At 43.4% G+C, this 26,756-nt stretch overlaps 1 protein-coding gene across 1 annotated transcript; it reads left to right on the forward strand.

Moving 5' to 3' along the window:
- Nucleotides 1-5,435: 5,435 nt before the first annotated feature.
- LOC149347310 (uncharacterized) lies at nt 5,436-26,383 on the forward strand. Its single transcript, XM_089587005.1, has 10 exons — nt 5,436-5,591; nt 10,287-10,336; nt 10,938-10,976; nt 13,324-13,359; nt 17,708-17,801; nt 18,755-18,894; nt 22,773-22,820; nt 23,564-23,599; nt 25,342-25,501; nt 26,187-26,383. The coding sequence occupies exons 1-10, from the start codon at nt 5,528-5,530 to the stop codon at nt 26,192-26,194; spliced, it is 675 nt and encodes a 224-aa protein (XP_089443131.1). The 5' UTR covers nt 5,436-5,527; the 3' UTR covers nt 26,195-26,383.
- The last annotated feature ends 373 nt before the right edge of the window (nt 26,384-26,756 follow it).

A 26,756-nucleotide genomic window follows, 5' to 3' on the forward strand; every position in this document is an offset into this window, starting at 1 on the left:
TGGCCAGTTTCTTGCATATGCATGGCGATGGCGTTAGTTGTCACTTTTTGGTTTCGGACCTCGTTCTGGTGCCCTCAGGCCTCTCCTGATGTGCATTGTTTCACCTATATATATTTATGAGCAACCGGCGCAGTAAATTTCGTACACTACCTGACGTATACTATGTCAAAGGAAAGAGATAGCGGTGCCCACAGACCGTGTGCCAGTTGCTTCTGACGCTAGCTGCGTACACTGATCATGCCCACAATTTATCTGTTTTCCTTTCCTAACTCGAATTTTAATAGGATGGCGAAATATTAATGGATCTTGCTTCCGCGATATTAAAATGACGCTTATACCTCGCTCTTCATTTTTGAACTGCTGCACCAAGACAGCTTTCCGGGTTCCCTGCGCTAATGTGGAAAGACTTGTGAATGCGGGCTCAGATCTTTCCCGGATCACACTTATGGAGCTGATACGTGTGTCTTGCGGTTTGCATAGAAGCAGAGGATACGTGAAAGGTATTGCAGTTGTAGAGAAACAGTGAAACCAGATACGAGTAATATAAGGCGCAACGGTAACACTCACGATTAAAAGAATTGAATGGCTTATGGCTTTGGTGTGAATAAGGCGAGGGCGCTAACTGTATTGTTTGAAGCGATTTTAAAGCCATAATATACACACCGCCGTACGCTTATTGTTTTTGTGGATATTCGTTTTTGCGGCGTTTCGCGGCTAAGAACATGCTTGCTCGGCGGTAAAAAAACCCACCTCTTAAAAAATTGGAATCAAAAATAGAGATAATCATCCGCCCTTTCATTCCACGTATTGAGGCAAGAACCGGTAAGGACCCAATTATCACAGTTGGAAGTGAGTGACTAGGTAGCATAGTCTCAAAGACCACGTTTAATAATTTATCGCGACGTCAGTGCACTCTGCTCTCAAGAGCGAAAGATGTTTCCGATGGCAACGGTTTCTTTCTTGGTGTTCTGAATCTTAAAACCGATCTCTTTCGGCGGATACTAGCCTATTAGACACTATTAGACACTAGAAGCAGACAATCGATCCATACAGGATAACTTTAATTTCACCTCACTGTGCATTTATTCGGCTTGTCGCAGAATAAGTCCGCATAACTCGGTTAGCAGCCCCCCTACCAGTAGCTGAAAGCCAAATGTTGGCAATTTATGCGTAAATTGGTGCTGCTAGTTGATATTATTGTTTGGAGCTCAATAGCTAGATGGAAACTCCGCTTTTTTGTAATTTTAGGTTCGAAGCCGAATCACTATTTGGTAGTATCCTCTCGTTGGGGCAGAAACCGTTATTGAACATTCTGGGGGGATTATTTTTAGAACAGCAGAAACAAGGAACCGGAGACAAAAACTGGTGTTCAATCCAAACTTTGCCGTTACGACATACCAGCCAATGATGCAACGAATACTGTCCCAAAAACTGTCGTCTGCGCTTTGATTAGCTAAACTGACGACTGTAAGCGACAGGTTTGGTGATTATTTTTCTGAACTGACTACAACAAGCACAAAATATGGCCTACACAAAGCACGGAGCAAATATCAACGAGGAGGCCAAACTGTGGCACCGCACATGCCTGTTTGCCCGCAGACATCATCCCGACCAATGCCACGATATCGAAAGTTTTAAAATTCATTTACGCTTTTAAAAACTTTGCTTGGCTGTGAAATTTGACACAAATTACCAAACTAAGGCAAACTTACAATGAAACTTTGTACAAAATTCGTGAAGGTACATAAACGCCGCTGTTGCCCTCTGGTCTTGTAGTGATAAGATGCAAGTTGAGATAAAAAAAATCTGGCTTGCTTTCCGCTAGAAGCTATGCTTCAAAAAATGGTCAGACATGCTAAGGCGGCGCTGCAATGCACGAATGAACGACGTTTATTCAGTAGAGTGAACCCTTGCGGTAAGGATGGTGGATCCCTATGGAGAATGCAGCAGCTCTCGCCCGGTTCAGCGGTTGTCCCTGGTCTTCTTGGTTTAAGTTTGACTACTTAATTAAAGAAAAGAGAGCAGAAAAAAAACAACCATGGTGGTAACCTCTACCACCCGTTTCAAAGGGAGTCCTCCTAACTTCCATTCATCCATCCATCCTTCCTCCGCCCTTCTGTCCGTCCGTCAGTCAGTCCGTCCATCCGTCCGTCTCTCCGTCCGTCCGTCCGTCCGTCCGTCCGTCCGTCCGTCCGTCCGTCCATTAGCTGGAAAAAGCATCCTCTTACTGCTTATTGGGGGGTTTTGTAAATTGGGAGCTGCCGTGCGGCGTTTCTTGCCCATGAGCACCAATATAGTGTGTCCACCTCCCCGATGTGCGGACAGCTGGCCCTGCAAGGCTTTTAGTTGAATTTTGTTTAGTATGTGTAAATATTAGAGCAAGTGCTTACTTGCCTTGTGACGCCTCCAAGCGGTTGGCTGTTCTTTTATTAGCTGGCTATATATAGGGGGGGGGGGGGGGGGGGGAGAGCCATTCTTTAACATCGATACCCCAAATAATTCATCTACGTGGGAACCAATCTTCTGACTTCTAGCAGGTCCTCCGCCACTCGGTAACTGTATCCTCAAGCTAAGTTACCGGCCGTGCATTCGCCAGCCAGGCCGGCGTGTCTTGGTGTCCATTAACTTCCTGTAGAGTTTCGAAAGCTGGAGTGCCTGTATTAATCCGGTATTATTCTGGCAGATTATTCCGGCTGTCCACATGGATGTCAGTCGTTACTGTGTAGGGAGTGGTCCCCCTGTAGCTTTCGACCATCGCGAGGACCGTGGCGACTTGCGCCGCTTCCGTTAGGTTCTCGGATTTGTCAGTGCCTATGGTGGCCTCCCGATAAGTGTGTTCGATCACCTGGGCTACTGCCCCTCTGTTCCCTAGGTGGCTGGAGGCGTGTGCCCCTCCGACTGGGTGTTTCTCCAGAGGCCTAGCTGTCACTCCCAACACCCTCCCTTTCTTTATTTCGATGGGCACATTCCAGGACAGGACTGGACCAAATATTTCCGACGCAGTTCATCCCGGATGATGCAGATTTCTTGTTTTTTTTTACTATCCGCAAAGGCCAGTCTTGCCAGCAAGGCCGTTCAAGTTGCGAAGAGGACTATGCGCTCCTTCTCTGCTATAAATAGCTGCTCCTGGGTTTTGTAGACGGTTCTATGGCAGCCTAATACGAGTAACTTCAGAGAAGAGGCGCGTAAGGGAAGTCTCAGGGCCATCTTATGGGCTTTCCTTAATAGGGTATTTTATTTTTTGATATCTCTCCATGTGAGTCAGTGACAGGATAGGCTATGATTGTTTTCCTGCCCACCAAAGCCCTTAGAGAGCAGAGAATGTTTCTCTGAGTTCACTGTTCCTGTTGGCCGCTCTGGCGATCATCCATATTTGGCCGGTGATTTCACCAAGGCGCTTGAGCGTGCAGTCTACCATGAGATCTGACTGAATCCACATCCCCAGGATTCTTAAAGTCGAGTCGTGTGATATCTCTTGCTCCCCCCCCCCCCCCCTTCATCTACCTTCCCATGGCTAAGTTGGGGTATTGGCTTCCTTTCTCGGATTTGGGGTGATTGATCCTGACAATTTCAGATTTCTCGCGGGTGTGGGTCATAGCGGTCTCTGACAGTACAATTATTTACAGACTCAAGGTCTAGCTAATGCATTTTGTGCTTTAAGCGCCTCATATATCCAATTGAACGTTGGCACGACGCGATTGAAGAATGTAGCCGAATTTGGATTGACCGGAAAGGCATAAACTCCCTTGTGTAGTGGGATGTCACCACACGTTAAAAAAGCCCAGGTGGCAGAAATGAACCCCAAGCCCTCTATTACAGTGTCTCTTAGAGTCCATGTGTCCATTTATGCATTAAACCGTGTGGTTCATGTACCGAAGCATAGAGCATTCGCATTTAGAAGGTCTGGAGCATGAACTTCATGGATATTTTCGCAAGGTTTTATATCGAGCACTTGCAATTTTACAAAATATGTGGCTGTCAATATGGTGTAGCCGGTTACGAAGGCTGCGTTTATACAGATGCCTGAGCAGGCTTCAGCTCGTAGTGTGTCCGTCAGCCACAAAGTGGAGTTTTTCAACGTACCATCCCTTAGCCCAACTTTCCGTAGGGGTCCTATGCCTGAACACCTTGTCCCAAGACTCATTCACAGGCGGTCGAACATGCACATCCGATACCACCATAGAACAATTGCAACATGTGCCAGGTGCTCCATATCTTCAATATCTCCATCGGCATGGCAGCGGCAGAGTACGGTCAACCGTATACCTAATCCTTCTAATGAACGCCTGGTCCATCCCCGTCAAGTTATCATTGAGAGGGTATTGGGCACGGCGGAATTAGGGCCCGTGCTGTTCCGAAAGTGAATGTCAAGAATAAAGATTGGAGCGGCGAACAAGAGTGTGGCTAGTTGAACTTGTACCTCCACTTTCTTCAGCTAATTCATAAAAAATTGTTCGGATTTTTTTATTTTGATTAACCCTTTTCCACAGAGCAGATAAATGCACAGTGCGATCTTGTGGTTCTCTGGCATGCCGTAGCCTCCATGCATGAGTTCCAGGAGTGCTTGGTCTACCACGAAAACACGCAATCTCTAGAAGAGAATGTCGAGGTTCAACACTTGTGCGTCACTAAAGAAAGACTTATGCAATATACGACACGTGTCCTCTCACTTCCTCTCACTTCCTCTCACTTCCACGACCGGGATAAACTTGTTTCCACTGGGCCTGCAAGTGCGTCGGTTTTAACTATGGTGCTATATGAAACTTCTAATCTCATTCGGTTCCAGTTAACTCTATTCACGACCAGATGTGGAGGAAAAACAAGCTTTGCCCGAGCACAAAACACAGATATAGCTAGTAGTGCATTTGTCGGCGCGTATGTCCTTTCCCGCGCTACGGGAATGATATTTGGCAAAATCCCGACGAGCCCCTACCATGGTCGGCGTGGGTGCTACAGGCCGAACCAGCTGCTCATGCCTTGTTCTGACTAATATAACGGCATGCGCAAGTATATTGAGGCTTTAGTACTTCACGGTGATACGAAATGAAACTGCGCAGTCAGACTTCAAAGCACGTGTATGCCTTAATACATGCTATCTAATTGGGCATAGTATTTTAGGCAACGGGTGTTTCTCGCAGATTGCATGGTGCAGGCGTCCTTATCGCAGGATCCCCGTTTCGACTCGAGCCTTTCTGAAAAACAACCTAATCACATCCGGGACACTATAGTGCCACTGCAGTTGGCAACACGAGGTGAAACCCCTGTAGTTATGTTTTGCACCCGCGTATGGCTTGTGTCCAAACCCAGGTTCAGGTGTTTTCCGCCCGTTCGGGTGGTGCACGTTTCTCCTTCAGTACCTTTTAAATTTTTCCTGTTTCGTAACTGACGACCACACGTGCCGAAAGAAGTAAAAAAAAATGTCCCCTTCGTCCGAGCCCAATAAATACGCTCCGGTTTAGACTGTGAGGACACTGCAGTCTTCTGAGCCCCTGAGAGAGATTGCAACTCGAGCACATCATCTTCCACCATGGCTCCCGTAATCGTCGTCATGGTTCTGCTGATGCCCGTTGCTCTGGGGAGCAGCGCCACCTGTAAGGCACCTCTTTTTGGCTAACGTGATCCCGGCTTCTGTTTCTTTTGTCCCGCACTTCCTTTAGAGACGTGCCTGCCTTATTTTCAGTGTTCTTCCTTTCTTCCAAGATCTGCTCCACACGGAGTTCTGTCGGTCGCTTGTCGCACTATTACGTTTCGTACTGCGCGCTCAGTCTGTAGGGCCGAATATGTTCCACGTGTAGTAAAACACATATTTGAGCTAGTTGGTACTTTAGTCTGAAAGAAAACTGCGCAACGGCAAGGGAGAAAGATGTACTCAAGACCGGGGCTGAATATGAACTGCAGGTTGAACCGTACACGTCGCATTAGCACAATAGCCGCCGTCCGTCGGCGTTCACAGCACCAGATTCCTCATTGACGTCACTATACTCTCGCATAATGTCATCAGTAGACATAATTAGTGACGTGTAGAGGAAAGAAGAAAAAATAGAATTGCTTCCGAAGATGCGGGTCATTGAACCAAGGACCATCAGATTGCGAGCGCTCACGGAAACCACAGGCTACAAAGGCTTTTTTTAAATATAATATTCGATTTATTACACAGTAAATCTGTTAAATTTACATGAAATATTTTGCATAGCTTTTAGGAAATATCTATAGATACATCTCAAAAGACATTGCAACAAATCACTGAACGGAAGGTAAGGCTGAGCACGTCGCCAAGATGGAAACCCACTCAGTTTTGAAATTGCTCTCTTCCTATACTTACCTCAGAGGAACAATATTTTAGCAGAAATGAGATAACGTCGAATGAATTCAATATGTGCTTTTTCTTTCCAACCACGAGAACATGTGCTACACCAACAGATGCAATCATATGTCCATGAAGTCTATTAAGATACACAACTTCACAGTCATGAACAAGTACAGAAAGGGTGCTTGCGCACGAGTCATGGTTGTTGAAAAAAAGAGAGCGATTTACCTGTTTCACTCAAATCAACATTCGGTTGATCATCAACGCCAGTCTAGTCTACTTCTTGCCACGACCATTAGCCCCAAAAATACCAGCCATGAGGCAAGCGTTCTCTCTACGTATGTCAGATTTTTGGCGTTCTATGCCCAGTGCCGCCAGTAATAAGGCACTCTCCAAGAGGTATAAGCTGTCCTTTGGCATTGCTACTGCTCGGATTCTCTTGGATGAATTCCTGGGGAAATGCGCCTCTATTTCAGGCAAAGTGCTGTAACCCTACCGCTTTTTGTGCAAGCTATACTTGCGCTTTAAAATCTAATTAACCGCTTGAACACTATCAAAGTAACATAAAGTGGCATCAGCCACAGTTATTATACGACAGGATGGTCATTGCGGTGAGTTCCTGGTGCAATTAGTTTTCTTTCAGCTGGATTCAGCTCGGAGTGTGTTTCTGGTTCTTCGTTGCCAATATTTTAGCACTTGCTAAGCTTCCGTTTTTAAGCCGTTGTTAAGCTTCTTAGGACACACTTTTATTTTTTGCTGTTGTTGCTGGTACTTAGTTTTCTCACTTTGTTTAATATATACTCCTGTAATCCATTCTATTGTATATGAACATTAAGGCTGCTACTTCCGCCTGTGTTGACCGAACAATGCCTGACATCGTTATTTTGTGTTCCTCTTATCGGTGAATGTCTTGTGGTCACAGAAATAGTGAGTTTCCTTGACGCCATTTTATTCAATTCTCCTTCTTTTGCCGTGACACAGAGCCTGTGTTCTACAGAACATTATACGAAACTTCGCACCAAGCACTTTACACGTATTTAGTTCCCTGCTGGGTTTCAGACTACACTTCCCGCTGCGGTGGCCACCGCTATACCTCTCAGTATAGGAACGAGCGTTTACGGATTTTGTTTGTTCATTCACAATACGCGTAAAAAAGCCCTTGCTGTTGGGCCAGTTGCTGTCGGTTCATAATTAAACATTTAACGGCGCACAAAAAACAGACCAAACGCATAATTACAGGACAAGACGAAGACGAAGGAAGTTTGCGCTTCGTCTTGTCGTGTACATGTGTGTTGCGTCTTTCTTTCTTTCTCCGTTAAATAATTAAACATGAACATTCACAATATTTTACCATAAATTTACTAAAGGCGTCTTCGATTTGATTTCAATCCCTCTTCCTTGCAAAGATGGAAGTATTCAGACTTAGAACGAGGCCAACTGCCCCATAAACATTTCATGCGGTCATATCTTTGGCAGCAGGTTTACCATACCGTCTTCAAAAAGCTAAACTTAAGCCAATCGGCCATTAATCTTGATGACCAATTTAGCTGCCGATTAATATCATTTGGCGCTGAAACGATTATCGTTCCACGTTTTTTTATGGATTGATCGTGAACCACGCAACTCGAAGGCATTTCTCAAATAAGAAGCATAACCGACATTATATTCCTTTGAACTTCGACAGTCAGAACACGCTGTTGGCTTCGTTTCATAATAGAAATAAATGTCTTTTGGCGCAAAGTTTACAATGAACAAAATAACTGTACACAACGAACTCCTATATGAAAAGCACAGCGCCACAGGGACCTAGGTGTGCATCCTTAAGAGCACATTCTCACGTTATGAGGCGTCCTCACCCTCCTCTGCTTATGTCTAGCGAGGTGAGATAGCGGTGACGGACAACACAGACCATAATGAAAGCGAGCAAGCTTTAGAACCAATGCTCGTCAGTCATCTGCTTCCTGCCGTCGATGATTGTTTAGCGTTCTGAATTTTGTCGTAGTAGGTTCAAGCAACACTTTTATAAGCTTCGTTTCTTTAACCTTTCCTTTCTTAATATCGAACATTTTTTTTCGCGCTGTTAGAGCTATAAAACAAGAGGCTATTTTTCGTACAGCGAGGCACCAGAGGCGTACGCCGTGCTTGTCTGTCCGTCGCGGGAAAATCATTTGGTTCCCCTCGAGCTGGAAACAGGAACAAATTGCAGCGCTGCTTTCATTGCGGCCGACGCACACTCGTTTCTGTTCATTCCTAGATATCCAAGTTAATTGTATGGGTCCTTATTGTTGGTTCCTCTTTTATGTGCACATTGTACATATCTGTGAATGGACAATGACGAAACCGTCTTTTCTTGATATGAATTAGTGCCGCCTATGAACGCGGATTGGTGGTGAAATGCAGCTCTATCTGAGTTGATGTAGTAATGGCAATATTTTGTCGTTGCCCGTCATTTTTGGCCCACCTTTTCAGGCTATTGAGATATTTTCGGAAAGCAAAGCATCAATTTACTGAGTGGTAATGCACTGAGGGAGAGGGCTAATTCTGTGGGACGTACAACGTGCGAATAAATTTTCCAAGAGGCAGTATCTTAAGGCATGCTTCCTCACCTGCATACAATCTTCTAGCACCACGAGTAAATAAATTTCTACAAGCGCGCTGCTAATGAGGCATGGTCGTTTCTCCGACGGTACCTGCCCGTTACCTGCCCGTTACCGTTACCTGCCCGTTACCTACGGTACCTGCGATGAACAAATAATGACCAGGTGCAGTTGCAGGAATACTCAAGTGGTGACGCGAAGTATGCTTTTCTTTTTTATTTATTCATGATACCTACATCACAGGAAGGCATTGTTGTAGGGGGGTTAAGTAAAATAGGGGGAGGGGTAGGTATCACACAACGGCAAAAAGCTCGCCATAACGCACATGAATAGGTCAATTAGAAGCGATGAAACGCTGAAATAAAAATTACTCAAAAGCTTACAGAAAGTACAATAAGTTTTACAACAACAATATGGAAATACAGACATAGAAACAGCACACACAGTTGCACTGGCTCGAAAAAAGACAAAAAAACTCCATGAATGAAGCTCTTAGTAGAATTTTCAATACCAGGCATATCTGTCGCTTAATTCGGGAAATGGCTGCTGTCGTTAATTGTGTTGATTACGGCATACCTAATCACTAATTTTGTTAGTATTGTCTCTCCTAGAGGAGTCGTAATCCGATTTCTTTATGTACAGTGTTTTGTCAATAATCATTCTATTCTTGAATATAATGAGGAGGAATTTGAATCATTGTATTTTCCTGCGTGACGAGAGTGTTTTCCAAACATAAACCTTGAATTATTTGTGATACTCTAGCTGTAAAGTTATAATTTCTGTTACAAATCGTGCTGCTTGTTTATAGGGAGGTTCTATTTTATCTACCCTGTTTTTTTGTCTACTGTTCTCAGGTTACGCACGCACATTCTAGAATACGTTTAATGCTAATAAATTACAATTTTGCTTTAAGTGATGATGGATAATGCCTAATAATTTCGCCCGTAAAAGTGAAGGACACAGTAAGCTTTTGCGGTAACCAATTCAACATGAATGACCAGTCAATCATTTCAGTAAACTAACCGACGTATTTAACCTATTTTTTGGTTTGATATGCGATATTACTCGCGCTCTATAAATTGGGAACTTTTTCTTCTGCAACTGCACCTGAGAAGATTTTCCAGCATTTATAGTCTTCCTCCATTGCTTTCGCCAGGTAGATATTTTTCCAGGTCACCCTGCAGCATATACGTATCGGCAAAGCAGTCATATCGGCACTTTTACGTTCTTTGGGGTAAATTTCTGGCTTATCAGTGCTCTGTTTTCAGTAACAATTATATGTTTGCTATCACGCGAAGGAAGCTTCTCAATTTTATTTTACCGAGTTTTCACCGTTAGCGACCCGTGCAGATATGCTAATAAAATGCACGCTTACGTTCTAGCCACCCAGTGCCTTAATGCCAATTTACCGGACATCTTGGACATTGGAAAGGTGAGCGATACTTCATCATTGTGCATGGCAGCATAATGGAAAATTGACGAGTGCCGGAGTTGTGAAAGAACTCTGGGGTTACACTTCATTCACCACCTTTTGAATGCAGGGACGTTGTTATTTATTATAATCGTTCGAGGTGAAAAAGCAATCATCGATCCTCTCAGGCATTTCCGGAAATGATCGGGAGCATCTGCTCGTCTTGAAACATATACGTGAGAAATTTTTTTGAACTAAGAACCCTCCACATGGCCTTCTTTCCTCACTTATTTATCGCCATTATCGGCGTAAATAGCTAAGTAACTTCTGACATACTAATTCAATTCTTCAAAATACACGCACAGGTTTTTGGAGATTGGCAACTGAATATGTAACTTTTATGAACGTGAGCTTATATACAATAGTAGATAGTAAAAATTTAAAACTTTTACTGTACACCTCACTTACTGTACTGTACACCACTTTTACTGTACACCAGTGGTGGTCTCGTAACAGCATTTCCGTGTTGCTCTTCATATCAGACAGCAGAGAACACGGAAATCATACGCCTATAGAAAAATCCTTTACAGAACTCTGCGTTCATTGCAAACTTTACTTTCAGTGCCTTGGGTCTTCTCTGGATCTTTGCAAAGCAACCACGGTAAGCCACTTTTTTTCAGGTATTTGCAAAACGGGCTAACGATGATACAGAACTAGTCTTGGCGGAGTTAGAAAGGGGTGCCTTCTACACTATGCAATGACAACAGGAGAGAATAGAGGGAAGAGGTAAATGTGGATAAGCAGAATGAGCACGCAAAACGATTGCTGTGGCTTGGTATCACTCGAACATGCATGCTCGGTGTCTTCTAGAAACACAGCCCTGCTTGAGGAGTGTTCAGGGATACCGGTCGAATGAGCGGCTCTGTGCATATTCTCTGCTCGAAAATAGTTTGGTTCGCCACACTGACAAGTATATAGCCCTGCGGCTATCTCTACAAGCAGAGTCGTAACCGGAATTTAAGCAGAAGGGTCGACGCTTGGGCTTGCTGGTTCATATTACAAGAGTAAAAGCGTAGCGCCTGAAGACAACGACTTGGGATATACGGTTTTGCCCTTGGGTTTTGCCCTTGGGTTTTGCCCTTGGGCTTTGCCCTTGGGCTTTGCCCTTGAGAGTTACGTACACTTTAGCACGTGATATAGACACTCAGATCATATCTGTTTCTGAACACACTTATTTGATGTATTCCTTTATATTCAATTGTTGGTAATTTTTTTCTTTGCTTCTGTATTCTAATACAGTCGAGCCCTCGTATAACGACCACGGTTATACCGAATTCTCTCTTACTACGAATTAGGGCTGTCTTGTGTCAAAATATCCATCATGGTCATTGCACTGCTTATGAGATAAAAACGAACAAGCATGGCCGAACCACGGAGTTATAAAGAACGAACAGGGGCCATGAACTCTGGCCCAAAGTCTAAAAACGCTCGATTCATACCAGCGCGCAGATCGAAGAATGCCTAGCAGTTCCCGTGATCTCCCTCAAAGAAAGTGCCTACTCCCAAAAGACAATTTCAAAAGGAGGCTTGAAATTGCATTTAACCGCCCGCCAAGCGCACCCAGACAGGCTACAAAGTTGACCGGTGACCAGCCCCATGTGCCGGCTTGGTTAAACGTTTTGCAGTCGGATCAAGATCGTGGTAACGGGGAGACAGGGACACAGTTGAAAGCGAAGCGACTACACACGGCCTTTGATCAACCAATGGCAGCAATATGAGAAGTATGAATACCTCTCATGAGGTGTGTCGCCCGGCCCAAGTGGTCAAGTGGGCGTGCGTCGCCTCTACCTCCTTGCAGCGCGCAGACGGCTGCCAGTTTATGTCACCCTTGATTAGAGTGGTCGAGCAGTGCACACCAATCAACAAAAACGGTGATCAAGTAATACACAATGGTTTTCGGCTAAAGCACTTGTTCTCACCTGTTTGTAAAGGTCTATGCGGCTCTATCTCCGGGCAAAGGCTGCTTCAAGAACCTAATTGCGGCGAAATGTCGCTTTGTTTCAAGTGTAATGCGCTTCTAGAGCACTTTACGCATGAGTAGGGCATACTGTACGTTCTGCACGCACATGTGCTGTGTCACTTCATCGCTGCATGTTTACAGCTTTGGCGGGGATTGAAGACAAGGGTGCCTATCTGCCACCGGTTTCAGTAAATGCCTGATTTGCTATACGCATTATTGCGTCCCGGAAGCGGCTCCTCCGCAGGAATGGTCTGGGCCTGAATCACGTGACCGCTGCGCCACCGCTCATCTGCCCGCCGTGTGGTTTACCACCTTAACCTTGCAGAGCAGCGCTGCGTCGAAACACGTTATGCTAGCGCCCATATCCGAATTTGGCGTAATTTTTCAAATCGGTTGACATAATTTATATGTGCTATGTTCATCTCTCTATCTGTACACCACTTTTCAAAGCTTTTGTATATGCTTAAGATATAAAGCAATAATAAAATAAAGGATAAATAAATAAATGAATTAATAAATTCCGCCAGCATATTCACCAGCCTTTATCGATGAGCTAATGAGTCCTGTTGGATAGAGAGTACAATGCACGAGATAAAACAATGACGCGAAAGGAGCCGTAGAGACAAGGTTCTCAACAAGGGCTGACATGCACAGCCGGACTTTCTAAGAAATATTTTGGGCTGTTTTCTCATCACAACTGCTGAAAGGAAGTTTTCTGCCCTGCACTAGAGGCAAGTGATGGAAAAAGGAAGTGTAAAGGAGCTCAATTACAATAAAATGCATCAAGTAAGGAATTAAGTACTTTGCCGGTCGCGAAACGTAGCCTGTCGAACAGGCACGATGGCCTCAAGAAAATAAGTAGTGCCTGGCAGATCTTCGTAAGCAAAGAAAATATGAATATGAATAGAACGCTGGAAATGCATATAAAGGTGCGATCTGAATGCGCATATCATGCATTTTTTCTTTGCATGTCATTTCTGCGGTGTAGACGGACATTGTTGCGGCCCTGGTAAAGCTTGTCAAGGTGAGTACAGAATTGCAGATCATTTGTAATTTTATTTATTTATTTATACATACTGCAGCGCAATTTTATGCGCTATGGCAGGAGTGGAAAAGAAAAACAAAAAGCAAAATACTAAAGGTAACAAAGTGCAACAATATGTACAAAGTGAGCACAATGAAGTTCAAAACACACAAAAAGTAACAAACAAAAAAGGAACTGTTAATGGCACGGTCGGAATATTCAGGTATTATGTGTCTTCCATGGCAGTTAAAAAACTTTGAACTGGAGATGAACGAATGGATCCAGGTAAAGAATTCCAGGCTTCTATTGAACGGGGAAAAAAACTGAATTTGAACAAATTAGTACGTGCAAAATACGGTATTAAATTTAGCTCGTGATGACTTCTTGTAGATGATAAAGGTGCAAAGTTAATGTAGTGGTTAACTGAGAGCCTTACCGATGAATTGACGATACAATGTAAGAATTTTAGTGATTCAGTGTGGCGACGGGCGGAGAGCGTGGTTAAATTCAATGAGAGAAGTGTAGAAGAGGGTGAGAAATCGCGATCATAACGATGACATATAAAACGCACAGCTTTTTTCTGGACTGCTTCTAACATGTTAATTTCAAACTGCTTGTACGGGTTCCACACTACAGCTGCGTAATCAAAAACAGGGCGGATTAGAGATTTATACAACAGTAGCTTTGTGTCTTTTGGTGAATTGGGTAGCGTGCGTCGTAGATAACCTAGTTTTTTTAGTGCTTTATTACATACGTAATCAATGTGTTTAGACCAAGACATGTTATGCGTGAATATGACACCAAGATATTTATACTGAGAGACCCTATCTACCACACGGCCATTGAACGAGTAACTAAAATGGGAAACGGAAGATTTGTTACAAAAGGATATGAGGACGGTTTTGTCGAAATTAATTCTCATTTGCCAGGTATTACACCAACTACAAAACATAGCAAATGACTCTTGGAGGTGACGATGATCATTAGCTTAGCTTCACATTTTCGTGAAGCCAAGAAAATGTCTTCAGTTCATAAAATCGCAACCATGAGAAGTACAAAATGTGCCCAGGGTCAGGCGCAATTGATCCTGCACTGCCGCATAGCTATTCACGGTGGCCACCTTGAGGTTTTAGTTGATTGCTAGCAGCTTAAGCTTTTTGTCGAACCTGCTGGTCTCCGCTGACAGCATGTTGCGAAGAAAGATTTCCGCCGCCTGAGTTGTCCGGAAACGTAGTTTGCTTCTTAATTTAGCAAGTGAAAAGTGCCACATAAAACGTTTCTCAGCATGTCGAAACGTCCGAATAACGTCGCAGTTTGATCTCTGGTGGTCAGGCTAGCATTTATGTTTCAAATACAAACACATATAATTTGTTGAGAATTCTTTGTTTTGCAAATGGAAGAGAAAATATTAGCACGGACACAAAAAGCTGCTATCTCAGTAGCCTGGCGTAGTTCCTGCTCCTGTCTTGGCATGAATTAGAAACAGGTACTTGTAAGCAAAACGGATTCAACGTACGGGAACATCAGGCTACACACGCAATAAAACACACATTCTCTCTTAGTACCCTGACTTAGTTTCTGCTCCTGTCTTGACATAGATTAGAAAGAGGTACTTGTAAGCAAAACAGATTGAATGTTCGGGAACATCAGGCCGCACGCAGTCAGACACAATAAATATATTGCATAAATACGCACACTTCACTATATGTAATTAACAAGTACATTAAACCAAAAAGAAATATAAGCAAGTACAAAACATTGGAATCCGCATTTTGCAAGAAGCAGATCGTTATTCATTGTAGAGGTGGTAATAAAGTTGGCGAAGTTGCACGCTATGTAGTGTGAGGTATCTTTCGATTTCCGCGAACCTTGATCTGCGCCTTTTTTTTGTCCTATTAATATTATGTACTTTTACGTCCGCAGCCTGTTCTGTTAGTATAGAGGGGAACTCCACATGAAATTTCTCATTTGGTGATATCTAACGCACAGTGACAGCTCAAGCATACAGCCATTTCTGCATATTATACATCTCGAAATAGTACCGCCGAGGCTGAGTACTATGTCATGGACGCGGATAATTCCATCTGCTGTTGGTTCGGCGTTGCCAGATATTACTGGAAGCGAGGTAATGAAAGGTTTCAGCGTGCTGGGTTCTGCTGCATGTACCTCTGTAATTAGCGGCTACCTGTGGGATTTTTTAATGCCACTGCTCCTGCAGAGAGTGGCCTCCAGGCAAATTTGTAATGCGATTCCAGTTGATCGCGCCTTCGGATTTTGCCTCTTACCCCACATTTAAGATTTTGGCACGGAAGAGCAGCTAGCCTGACGGGAATGATGCTTCTCTACATAAATGCATCGAAGCGGTTGCTTCCGGCGCAGCCTTCATTCCGTTTCATACTGGGTTCAAGAAAAACGCAAAGCTCAAAGTTTCAATTGAAACCTTCTTGCTCGTAGCAGCCTCGGCCGCAACATAGCGACGGAGGCAATGTTTTGAGACCGATGATTTTTGGACCGGAGGTAGGCTGACCATTTTATCGTATTTTAACTTTGGCCGGAAGGCACCTCGTAGCGCCTGTTTTCGAAGGTTAGGCTGCATTCGGTTCAAAGCGAGGTCTATGAGCGGAATGCGCTTTTTGCACTCACAAAGGGCAAAGAACAAGTTCGAATTGACTCACAAAAGAAAGACATTCGAATTGCGACATAGGCATTGATGGCTTTGTATTACCCAGCCAACTTTTTTGCCGCCACGAGACGACACCGCTATTCCTTCAAAACTCCAGCTCTAAAGGCCTATAGAGGTCAATTTGCAGCTGAAAATGTCACCTCATTTTTTGCGTAATCCTGCTTAAGCTATTACGAATGAAGCACAGTTATAGCTACCCACCACGGTGTAGTTGTGGCAGAGGCGTTCTAGCACACAGCGGAAGATCGGTGGAAGCTAAAGATTATGGGGCATCTTAAATTAACTCCTCTTAGTTGACTTGCATTCCCACATACAGCATTGGGGCGATACGTACAATTTATCGTACCATAGCATAACATATCCCGCCACATCATACATCATAAGGTATTATACTGTACCATACCGCATTCAGAGTTACCATATTGTAACATATAATATATATCATTCCATAACATATATTAACAATAGTTTGTACTAACCTTCGTCCAGTCGAGTTATTTGGCTATGACAAGTATAGTAATTACCATGGTTGCCGCTATTACGTCTGTGTAAAGATCGCTGCTTTGCAGCAGCGCCAACGCAAACCTGTCTTCCTCGGTCCGAGACGAGCTTTCAGCTCTAGTGGTCTAGCAACGCCACTAGTAGCGATTATGAAATCAGAGACAGAATTCTGCATCGCTAAAGCGTCCGAGATGACGCTACATCCAAATAGAAACCCTTTGTTCCATATTATAAACTTTGTGTCAGTTCCGCATGAGATGTCGGTCAAAACTGAAATGTTGTGGCCAGAAATGCCGATTGTTATCTACACCTTGAAGAAAGCACACAGTATAGGCTCGAGAAGTGAAGAATTATTGCAGAGAATGGCGCTAAGGCTAGAACTAATGCTGTGAGTAATGAAAGTGTAACTGTATTATACATGAGACCTTACCCAAAATGAGAAATTTTGCTACTGCTACACTGTCCGCGATAAATAAACGCATTGGAGCAAATAAAATGTGATCGTTTCTTTTTTCAATTTGTCCAGTCGATCAAGAGATTGCATTCTTGCGATTGGTATCTTTGTGGTGCGAAAAATCGTTTTTGAAAATCAGCCCTAAAGCTAATTTGAAATGTCACAATGTGAGTACATGCACTCAATTCTAGATAAGAAAAGCGCCCGGTACTGGTGACTTCGAGAATATTATATGGAACACTTTTTTACCGGGATGACATAGCCTATAAGAAGCCTTAATTCTTTTTCTTCCAGACTAATCAATAGAAGTCACCATATTATTTATCATGAAATGGACACTTTATTATCGAATCCGCAGAACAACAAAACACAGATTGAAAAGTAGACAAGAACGACAAAATAAAACCACTCTTCGCTAACCTACTGCATCGGACTTACGAACTTCAGCCTTTTTTCAAGCAGCTTCGCAATGATGCCTGTAGTGCGGGTAGAATCACTTTTAAAGGGAGTCGGCTTTCACACAAGTGAGCTGTACTTATGAGCTTCTGTTTTAGCTGATGACCGAAAAGCTTAATCGGTAATATTCTTCAGGTTGGAAGGGGAAAAATCTCGCCTGCGGACCATTTTTCTCAACACTGCGTAACTACTTATGATGTCTTTTTTTTCATGCACCCGCTGTCAGTGAATAACAAAACCCTTCTGCTTTGCAGTGCCTGATCGCAGCCCTACTGAAACTCGATGCTTTGGGTGCCCTGGCTGCCTTGTTGGAACTTCTCGATTTCGTCCTCAATCTCATAGGCCTCGGTAAGTCGATAAAAGTCCAAAGTCAAGGAAAACAATTCTGAGATGTTTTCTTATTTTAAGTGTTTCGCCATTGCCACTCTGCAAGTGCTTGGCGAAAATCGTTGTTATAAACCAGTGCATCTAATATTACCATAATTATGGAACTTTAGTTTTCGAAGCTTTGATTAAAAATGCTGGTGCTTTCTTCCTATTTGTGTTTTTAATGAGTGGTTCTTGATTTTCGGTGAACAGCATTTGACTTTTCCACCAAAGATTCTTTCTCAATTCTGACTGCTGTGAAGGACACGAAGAATTGATAGAACAGTCCGCATGTTTTAAGAAAGAAAATTGGTTCAAGCGCGGAACTCACTACCGAAGTGGTGCCCGCAGATCTTTCGGCCATTAATTATCACTTTTAGTCGACAGTCCTTCCAATAGTTTAATATTTGTTATTTATGTTCTCTTTGCACACAAACAAGACGACTTTAAATACACATACAATACAAATTCAAGCCCGTCCCTACAAGCATGTTGTCTCACCTAAGACTTGGTCAGGTTTTAGTCGGAGGCTTATCAGTGGCGCGAACTGATTATCTAGGCTGAAAATGAATACTGGGGGCATCAGGGAAGACTCATCAGGGAAGACTCAATCACCTCATTCAGTTCGGTTTTCTGGATGAGCTCACGGGACAGATTTATAAAAGCAAGGATTGAATTTCTAATTCTGATAATCAGACTCCAGCCTCCGGAGCCACTTAACAACTGAGCACCCTGTATTCCTTTGTCATCTGGCCTATCCTTTTTTTGCGCCGTTAAGATGTCCACTACTTTAATGAATGAATGTTCAAGATGCCGCTTCGCTTAGGAAATAAAAACTTGCAGTACAGTTGGGAATAGCTTATATTTTGAGTGGGCAGTTTCTTCTAGTGGTTAATGAATCTGATGGATTGCTTTACGGGGCCTTGTCGCTCCAGATCTTATCCAACTCAAGAGCCTGATAAAGCCGCTCTGCTGTGTGTCCAACGTTCCTGGATGCAAGAAGATCTTCAAAGGAACTGAGACGTGCAAAAAACCGATCCCCATTACTCTTCCCGGAGAACTCAACCTGGACAAGGTAAGCGTGGCCGCCTGCGGTGGCTGAAATTTTTGTTTTCTTCGTTAGATATCACCAGTAGTGCGCATGATTAGGTTATTTGTTTATAAGGTGTCTACACAATTTTGTTGCAGCGTGTTCCATCTTTGGCTTTACGTGTAAGACATCAGTAGACATCACGTCCAGCTTTCATGGACATCGCTTGTATTTTTGGGCAACTGTAGAATATGGTAAGACACTGGTCGGAACATATTGATCTGAATGGTCCAATTTTCGGATGCGTAGCAGAATGTTGCTTTTAAAGGATGTCCTGCGATCGCATCGAATAATCACTTGTGCCATATGAAACTAATTCAGACATTTCTAAAAATAAACAGTCGCAAACTACGAAAGTATAGAGTACTGTTTTTGAATATATCGATTCATCATCAGCAGCAGCACATCCCGACTATGCTCACTGCAGGACAATTGCCTCTCCCATTTTCTCTCCAATTTGTCCTGTTGCAGTCGCAATTTGTCCTGCTGCATGTCCTGTTGCAGACGCAGCCACCGTGTCCCCGAAGACTTCTTAATTTCTACTACCCACCTAAATTTCTCTCGCCCTCTCCAATGCTTGCCTTCTCTTCAAATTCAGCTCGTTTCGCCTAACGACCATCGGTTATCTGATAATGGTGCAATATTACAACTTCCCGCTGAGAAGTGCATTTTGTCCAGAACTTCTGTGCAGTTGATGCAAAGGCGAAATGGACCTGTACCAGGAGAAGTTAACCTTCTTCTCAAATATAGTTTCATTTTTGTTGTCTGCAACTAAAAGCAGAGTTCTAGTATTGTGATGAACGCAAATGTTGCAAAGCAATTACTCCTTAGTCGTTTTAATTGGCTGCAACTTTCACCCAAGCCTGACCCTGGATTCGCAATGAGAGTGCATGAAAAACTTTTGTAATGAGAAATTTATTATTTTCCTGAAGAAATTGAAAAAAAAAATTGTAATATTGCGCAAGCGGGTTCTTCCTTTTCTTTTGGACGGACCTCTAAAGGGAGATTCATGTTCACCTCTGCTACAAAAAGCTCTATGATGGAATAACTTCATACAGATCTCTCATGCATTTCTCCTACAATTATCTACAAACGACTTACAAAGGTTCTACATTCGTACTAAAGCATACATTTTTCAAAGTTAGGCTATGAAAGCCGCCGTATTGAAGGGCTCCGGGAATTTCGACCAGCTGCGGTTCTTTGCAGCGCAGTGAAATCGCACAATACCTGGGCTCCTAGAAGTTCGCCTCTATCAAAATTCGACAGCCAGGTCGAACCTGCGTCTTTCGGGTCAACACCTGAGCGCCATTACCACTGAGGCACCACGGCGGCACTTGCGTAATACAGTATGCTGCAACTTCTATGAGGTTACTGCATAATAGAAGGACGGCAACAACTTGCATTGCTCTCCTCTGTCCTTTACTTTGCATGTTGCGGCCACTGTGCGCCAGGGGAATATCGTCGAGGACATAAGCACAGGTTCTACATTGGAGCACACAGTGGCATGATTGAGTACTGTACTTAAGTGGGGAAAAAAATTGAAAATTTGATAACCAGAAAAGAATGGCCATCTATGCCCTTTGAATTAGTGCATAGATGGTCAAAGTATGTACTAATGCAAAGCAATATGATCCAGGCGTCGTTTATTTTATTTCAGGAATGAAGTAAAACTGTTAAGTAACAGTATACATCTGGCTAACCAGTGGACCTACATTTCTGAACAAACGGAACTAGACGAGTTGTTTTCAACAAGAGTCTGAAGCCCCCCCCCCATTCCCCTGAATTAGGCTCCGCAAAAGAAATTGTCAGTTCGTCAGAACTCAAATCTCTCTTAATTTCCGGCCCACTTTTTGTCGATATGTGACTTCTAGAAACGTCTTTGGTTCAGGTATGAAAGCGTCAAATATGCAATAAGGAAGTGGAAAGCTGATTTGCCACTGAACTATCGAAAAAAAATGAATGGAATATTCGTAGATGATGAATTTATTGTTTAGTACTGGTTTAAAACATTGGTTTTTGAGGAAATGAAATGGCGCAGTATCTGTCTCGCATATATAGGTGGACACCTTAACCGCGCCGTATGGGCAGGAAAGAAAGTGGAAGTGAAAGATGTAAGAGAGAAAGAGGTGCCATTATGAAGGTCTCCGAATTGATTTCGATCACCTGGAGATATTTAGCGTGCCCTGACACCGCACACAAAAAATCGTGCTCTGCTTTATTATAAATACGTATTACAACTTTTTGAAAATTTGAAAATTTTTGAATGCTTATTTGTTCAGTGCGTGTTTTGCGCATGCTTCATTGCACAGAGAACATCATTACATTCAACATACATATACGCATCAAATGATACAGTAGTCATGGAGCGCGATCTCTTCTGTTAGCTTATGCGACTAGACACATATGTTGTATAACACTGCCAGGAAATTGGAATCAGCGCTTCTACCCCCCTTGGCTTCCATCAGGTTGATCTAATAGCAAGCCTGCATCTTCCGTAACGTAAAAAAAAGCGAATGACGAAATGACTGCAGAACAAAATGCCACTAGGCGCTAAGCTTAGCTGGACCACCCGGGTGCTGTTCCGAATTCTTGACAATGTTGGGTCAAGAAAAAATATTGCAAAATTTCTTGCCAAACACGTTCAATTCCTATTTCTGCCATAAATTTTTTTTGCTTGATCTGCTTACAAAAAAATAAAAGCTCGCCAGTATTTAAATGCAATATAGACAGCGATGAACGAAGATTGTGATAAGGCTGTGAACTTCCCTCTCCCACTTCCCTCTCCAAAACACGCAGAACACAGGGAGAACGGACAGGAGCGCTCTTGTCCTGTCCGTTCTCCCTGTGCTCTGCGTGTTTTTCTGTGCGCCGTTTTTAGATGGATCGATACCAACTAGCCCAACTTTCTGCTTTACTGAAATCACACTTCCCATGTGGCCCTCCCTAGCCCTCGAGTTTCTTAAAAATTTGGAATTAAATTCGAAGCCAGTGCGAAGCGCGTGCCGTGAGCAGTACAGTAAACAGCAGTTCCTCGCTCTGTACTCTGTACTAGAAAATCAAAATTTTTGGCAGTTTTCAAATCCTTCAACAAGTGATATGTCTAAAAAACAAGCATTCCGAGAAAAAGTTTATCCACGTCCCTGCGAAGGTTACTCAAGTGCATAAGAAGTGGGAAGCAGTCACAGTTTTCTGAAAGTCGCTGACCTGCCTGCCAGGCGAAGAAATAAGCCTTTAAGGAGTTGAAAACCGCTCAGCGATGTGCGCTCCGTTTTTCGCAGCGAAGTTCTCGGTTGTTGTGTAAAGTGCTTCTCGTTGTACACGGAGCTCACTGCCGCATTTACGCTAAGAAGAGTACTTGAAGTTACCCAATGGCACAGCCCACGTCTCACATTTCGCTTAATAGAATTTTCGGAGCTCTCCCTATAGAACAATTTAATGTGCCAAGACGAAAGCCGCAGGTGTGGCTAGGAAGTGTGAAAAACCTTTTAAAGGTGGAAAGCAATTCATCACGCGCTGATCCATCTCGACCACTCTGCGCGTGAGGTCAGTTGTGTTGTTCTTTATGCAGGTATTTTTGTGCAACTGTGCAGTTTTGTGTTGTAATTCGCGGCCATATTCCCGAAGTTACTCATAAAGGTGCGATGTCAAAAAACGTCCTGTTTGGACTGCAAACATTGTATAAAATTTTTAGTTTGGGAGCTCGATATCCTGCTTTTGCCGCAAAAATCTTCTCTAGCGTGAAAATAAGGGTTATATATACGAACTCCTCATTATAAACACCAAGCGGTGCTTCCATATTCACAGTAGCGGATATCGACCGGTGACGTCAGTTACTGATTCCTAATGGAATTCTTTCCTTGCAGTGCTTCACCGACGCTCTCCTTCTGTGCAAGGAAGGTGACCCTTGCAAGGTAAGACCGTACATTCAAGCCCTTTAGTTGGTATACAGTTTGGCTTGTCACATAGCAATTAACTCCTAGTTAACAAAACGGAAGCCATCATTGCCTAAACGGAGAACGCATCTAAGAAATGGGACTGTAGAGCTTTTTCCTATGCTTGAAGAAAATCAAATATTAAATTAGTCTTGCTGTGGGTGAGGCGCTATCTAATCTTTGCGATTACTAATTCTAATTCAGATTTAAAACAAGCTTACACCACACGAGCGGTCTCTATTCCAAACGTTCGGACAAGAGATAGTGAACGCGCCCTCCCATGTACGTTACATTAATCATTAACAAATCTTCGTGACGAAATGTTTTTCCTCAGCAGCCTGAAACAAAAGTTCTATATTGTTAAATGGTTCGACCACAGAAAATCTAAATGGATATCAACGCAAGTTAATTCATTGTGTGCTTTCTTATACTATCGTTCTCGATATATTGTCGTCATTTCCCAGGCACTGCATTACAAATCTCCCTGTGTTAAATACGCCGAGAATTATATTGGGTTGGTTGTATATACACAGCTATTTATTATTATTATTATATAAATTCGCAAAACGCATATTGGAAAATGGCAGTTCTCACCAGCGCCGAGAAAATGCGCAGAAATAAACGACAAAAACATCATTTGCAGTATTTGTACGGTTAAGTGACGTTGTTATTAGTGGGTAGCAGTGCTTTTTTGTGACAGCGCTATTTCTTTTCGGTTTCAGGACGAAGTTCTCGTGAGCCTGGTCAAAGCTATAGTGGTAAGACTCATACTGTGATAAAAACCTTTCAAGCCTTTTTTTTTCTTTTTTAGCGCAGAAGAAAGGTAATTTGGAATCACACAAAACTATCTCCTTGTATGGAATACGTGACCAATCTTTTAAATGAAACCCCGGACCTTTGACGTGCGACCTGCAACAACACTGAAATCCTAAATTGCGCTTGGCAAACACGTGACGAAGCAGTTGCCATATTTGGCGTATATGCCTTTTTACCGTTTCACTAGTCCTCTTTGAGAAAGATAAAATATATAGATATATGAAAGACAGGCGCAGTCTGGACATTAAGAGCTTTTCCGGGTTTTAAAGCCAATGCCAGAAAAATGAAAGTTAAAAAAAGTGTGATTTAAATCTCAAAACGAGATTTAAAAGGCAATAACAAAGTAAGACGCGAGCCCCCAAGTCGCCAAGTCACCGATGTACTATTCAAGCATAAGTTACGATTGATTGTTAAATATTTGATTAGAATTTTTTAGCCTAGCACAGGCACGTACCACCGTCCTATACCGGGTTTTCTACCCACCAACAGCTTATGAGCAGATTTTTCTCACGCGCCGCCTCCCTCTGGTCCCCCAAGACCATCTGCGCATGCAGCCTTCGTGGCTGGCGGAAGAGATGTATACGGTAACGGTATACGGTGGTGCAACGTGATAACTTCATCTTCTAGCAACTAGAGTCAGTGGATTTTTTTTTTTTAAGTAACGTATTCCTTTTTCCCGCGCCGCCGGCCTCGGAAGGAAATCTGCCATCGTGACCCAATGTTGCCAGAACAGCGAGCACGAGTATTTGCACGTAATTGCTTGGGAACGTAGCTGTCGAAAGACCCGGGGTTCTCTTCTAGGGACTGCGCACATGCGCCAGGTGCTGCTTAAACGAGCTACAAAAATCGTTGCTTATAATCCCTTCCATCTCCCTACGACCTGGATGTGGACTTACAATGACTACGCCCTATCCACTGCCTGAAAAAAAAATTCAATCTTTAAAAACCAAAAAAGGCCGCAGGGCCACGGGGAAAGAAAAGGAGGAGTAAGCCACAAGAGAAGAAAATGCAGAATGACTGCATACATTAATCGTAGAAACCTCCTCCATGTCCTCGGATGTGAACGCTCGATATTCGGTCGCGTGCTTAGCATCGGCTCATTTTTAACCTAGCGTTTGTTCGCGATATCACTAAAGCGGCCTCTGCTAACTGCGAGGAAGACAGTTTTGTAACTTGTAATCACGGCATAATGAAGGCGGGTACACAGGGCACCCTAGACGTGGTTGTCATGCCAGGAACATAAGGCAACGGCCGCCATCTACCTTCCAGATCCTTTGGACCGGAGAGGGCAATCGCGGTAGTATGCAAATTTTTCCACGATCTCTACTTGTACACTACACTCTAAACACGAATACGTGTATATGGGAGTAAAATGTAGTAATCCGTCCTCTAGCGCACTTCCCATTATAACACGGAGTGCGTTAGATTACAGCTTACCCGCTTCTTACAGCTTCCTGTTTCGAGTGTACCTTTACAGCACCTGGATTGAACCCAATGCTCGTGAGCGCAGTGGGCGCGCGCTACTAGCACGCAGCTGAAATTTGGCGAGCATTGATTTAATGCGGGAGCAGATTATCAAAGCGCTGTAATACTGTAATATAAGATGAACTCCTATAAGGAATAGAAATATCAAATTGCGCAAGCTCTCCATAGAGTGGCAAGTAATGCGCCTTGATCTCCGCAGTGCTTACTGAAAGCCCTTCTTGGCATTAATCCTGGAAACCTTCTGTCTGGACTGCTCTGTGCCCTGGTTACACTGCTGGAGGGCGTTGCCGCAACTGCCACCCTTGCAATAAAGGCTGCATGCACCACACTGATCCTTGCCATCAAACTCCAGGTCAAATGTAAGTTGCAGCCCTGCCTTTGTAAAGCGCCCCGCGTCAGCGCCAACAAAAAGTTCTACTTGGAGGACGACTTGCATAATTTTGGGGATTTGACAATATGAACTTTGTGCGGGGACATCGACTGTAGTCTACTCTTCACTTTTCCTATTTGCAATCAATACTAAAGACAAACATGATTTGGCCTTCAAAGAAAGATTACCGCTTTCAATTTACAAAACGGTTTAGCACGCAGAATATGAATCTTTTATAAACAAGCAAACGGTAAAGTATTTGCAATTTAGGCGCCACCACCACACAACAACAATTTGTGATGACGTATGACCAGTTGTTTTAATCGCCGATCTTTCAGGCTAGGTAAAATCGCCGTCCAATTCCAAATGGTGATCACGGCATCCCTACTGGTCTTGAATCTGAGTCGAGTAGCGGGAAGAATAGGTGTTGCATCTTTACATATCAATGTCTCACCAATGAATGCCCGTTTTGTGCCCGAAAAACAAACAAACATAGCCATAAGTTCCAATGGAAAGAAACTGGCATGTTTTTTCAGCTTTAGAGTTCCGCTTCAACCTCTGAGGAAGATAAAAAGAAACTCAGGCTCTGTGTCTTGGTTGCAGGTTACTTGCCGAAGCTTGGTACGTTGCGTAATATACGAAATGTGAATCTGATTCAACATTTTCCTTTTTAGGTGGCTAAGCGAGCTGGCCGAAGTAAAAGGATGGTGACGAGCAAGAATATTTCTCATGGTCAAGGATGTGCAAGTTATTTTCTCTGTCTTAAACTACACAAAAAAAGAAGAAAAGGATGCTTTAATCAACACGGACGATTATGCGCGTAATCAAGTGGCACAAGTATGACCAGCAATACATAAGTTCTCCTCAAAAACCTCGTTGTCCTGTGTCATGTTCTCAGCAATGCGGCACGATTTAAGTTATGTAAGCACCGGCTGAGTAGCAGATAATGAACATACTTGTCGCAGTGCAAGAAAATAAGCAATAAGGAGTGAAGCTTGATCCCTTTCAATACAAAATGAACCTGCTGCTGTTGCTTAGGGGCTATTGCGTTCTGCTCCTAGAAACACGGAGCAGGATACGGGCCATGGTGGCCGCGGTTTGATGAAGGCGCAATGCAAACACGCTCGCGTGCTGCATGACTTGAGTACCTGGTAAGGAACTCCGCGCGGTCGTAATTTATTTAATTATTTATCGTTTACTCACAGCGCCATTTGGCATTATAGTAGGGGGGGAGTTGATACATG

Source organism: Amblyomma mixtum, chromosome 4 (assembly GCF_055824585.1).
Source record: "Amblyomma mixtum isolate Tamu chromosome 4, ASM5582458v1, whole genome shotgun sequence".
Lineage (NCBI taxonomy): Eukaryota > Metazoa > Arthropoda > Arachnida > Ixodida > Ixodidae > Amblyomma > Amblyomma mixtum.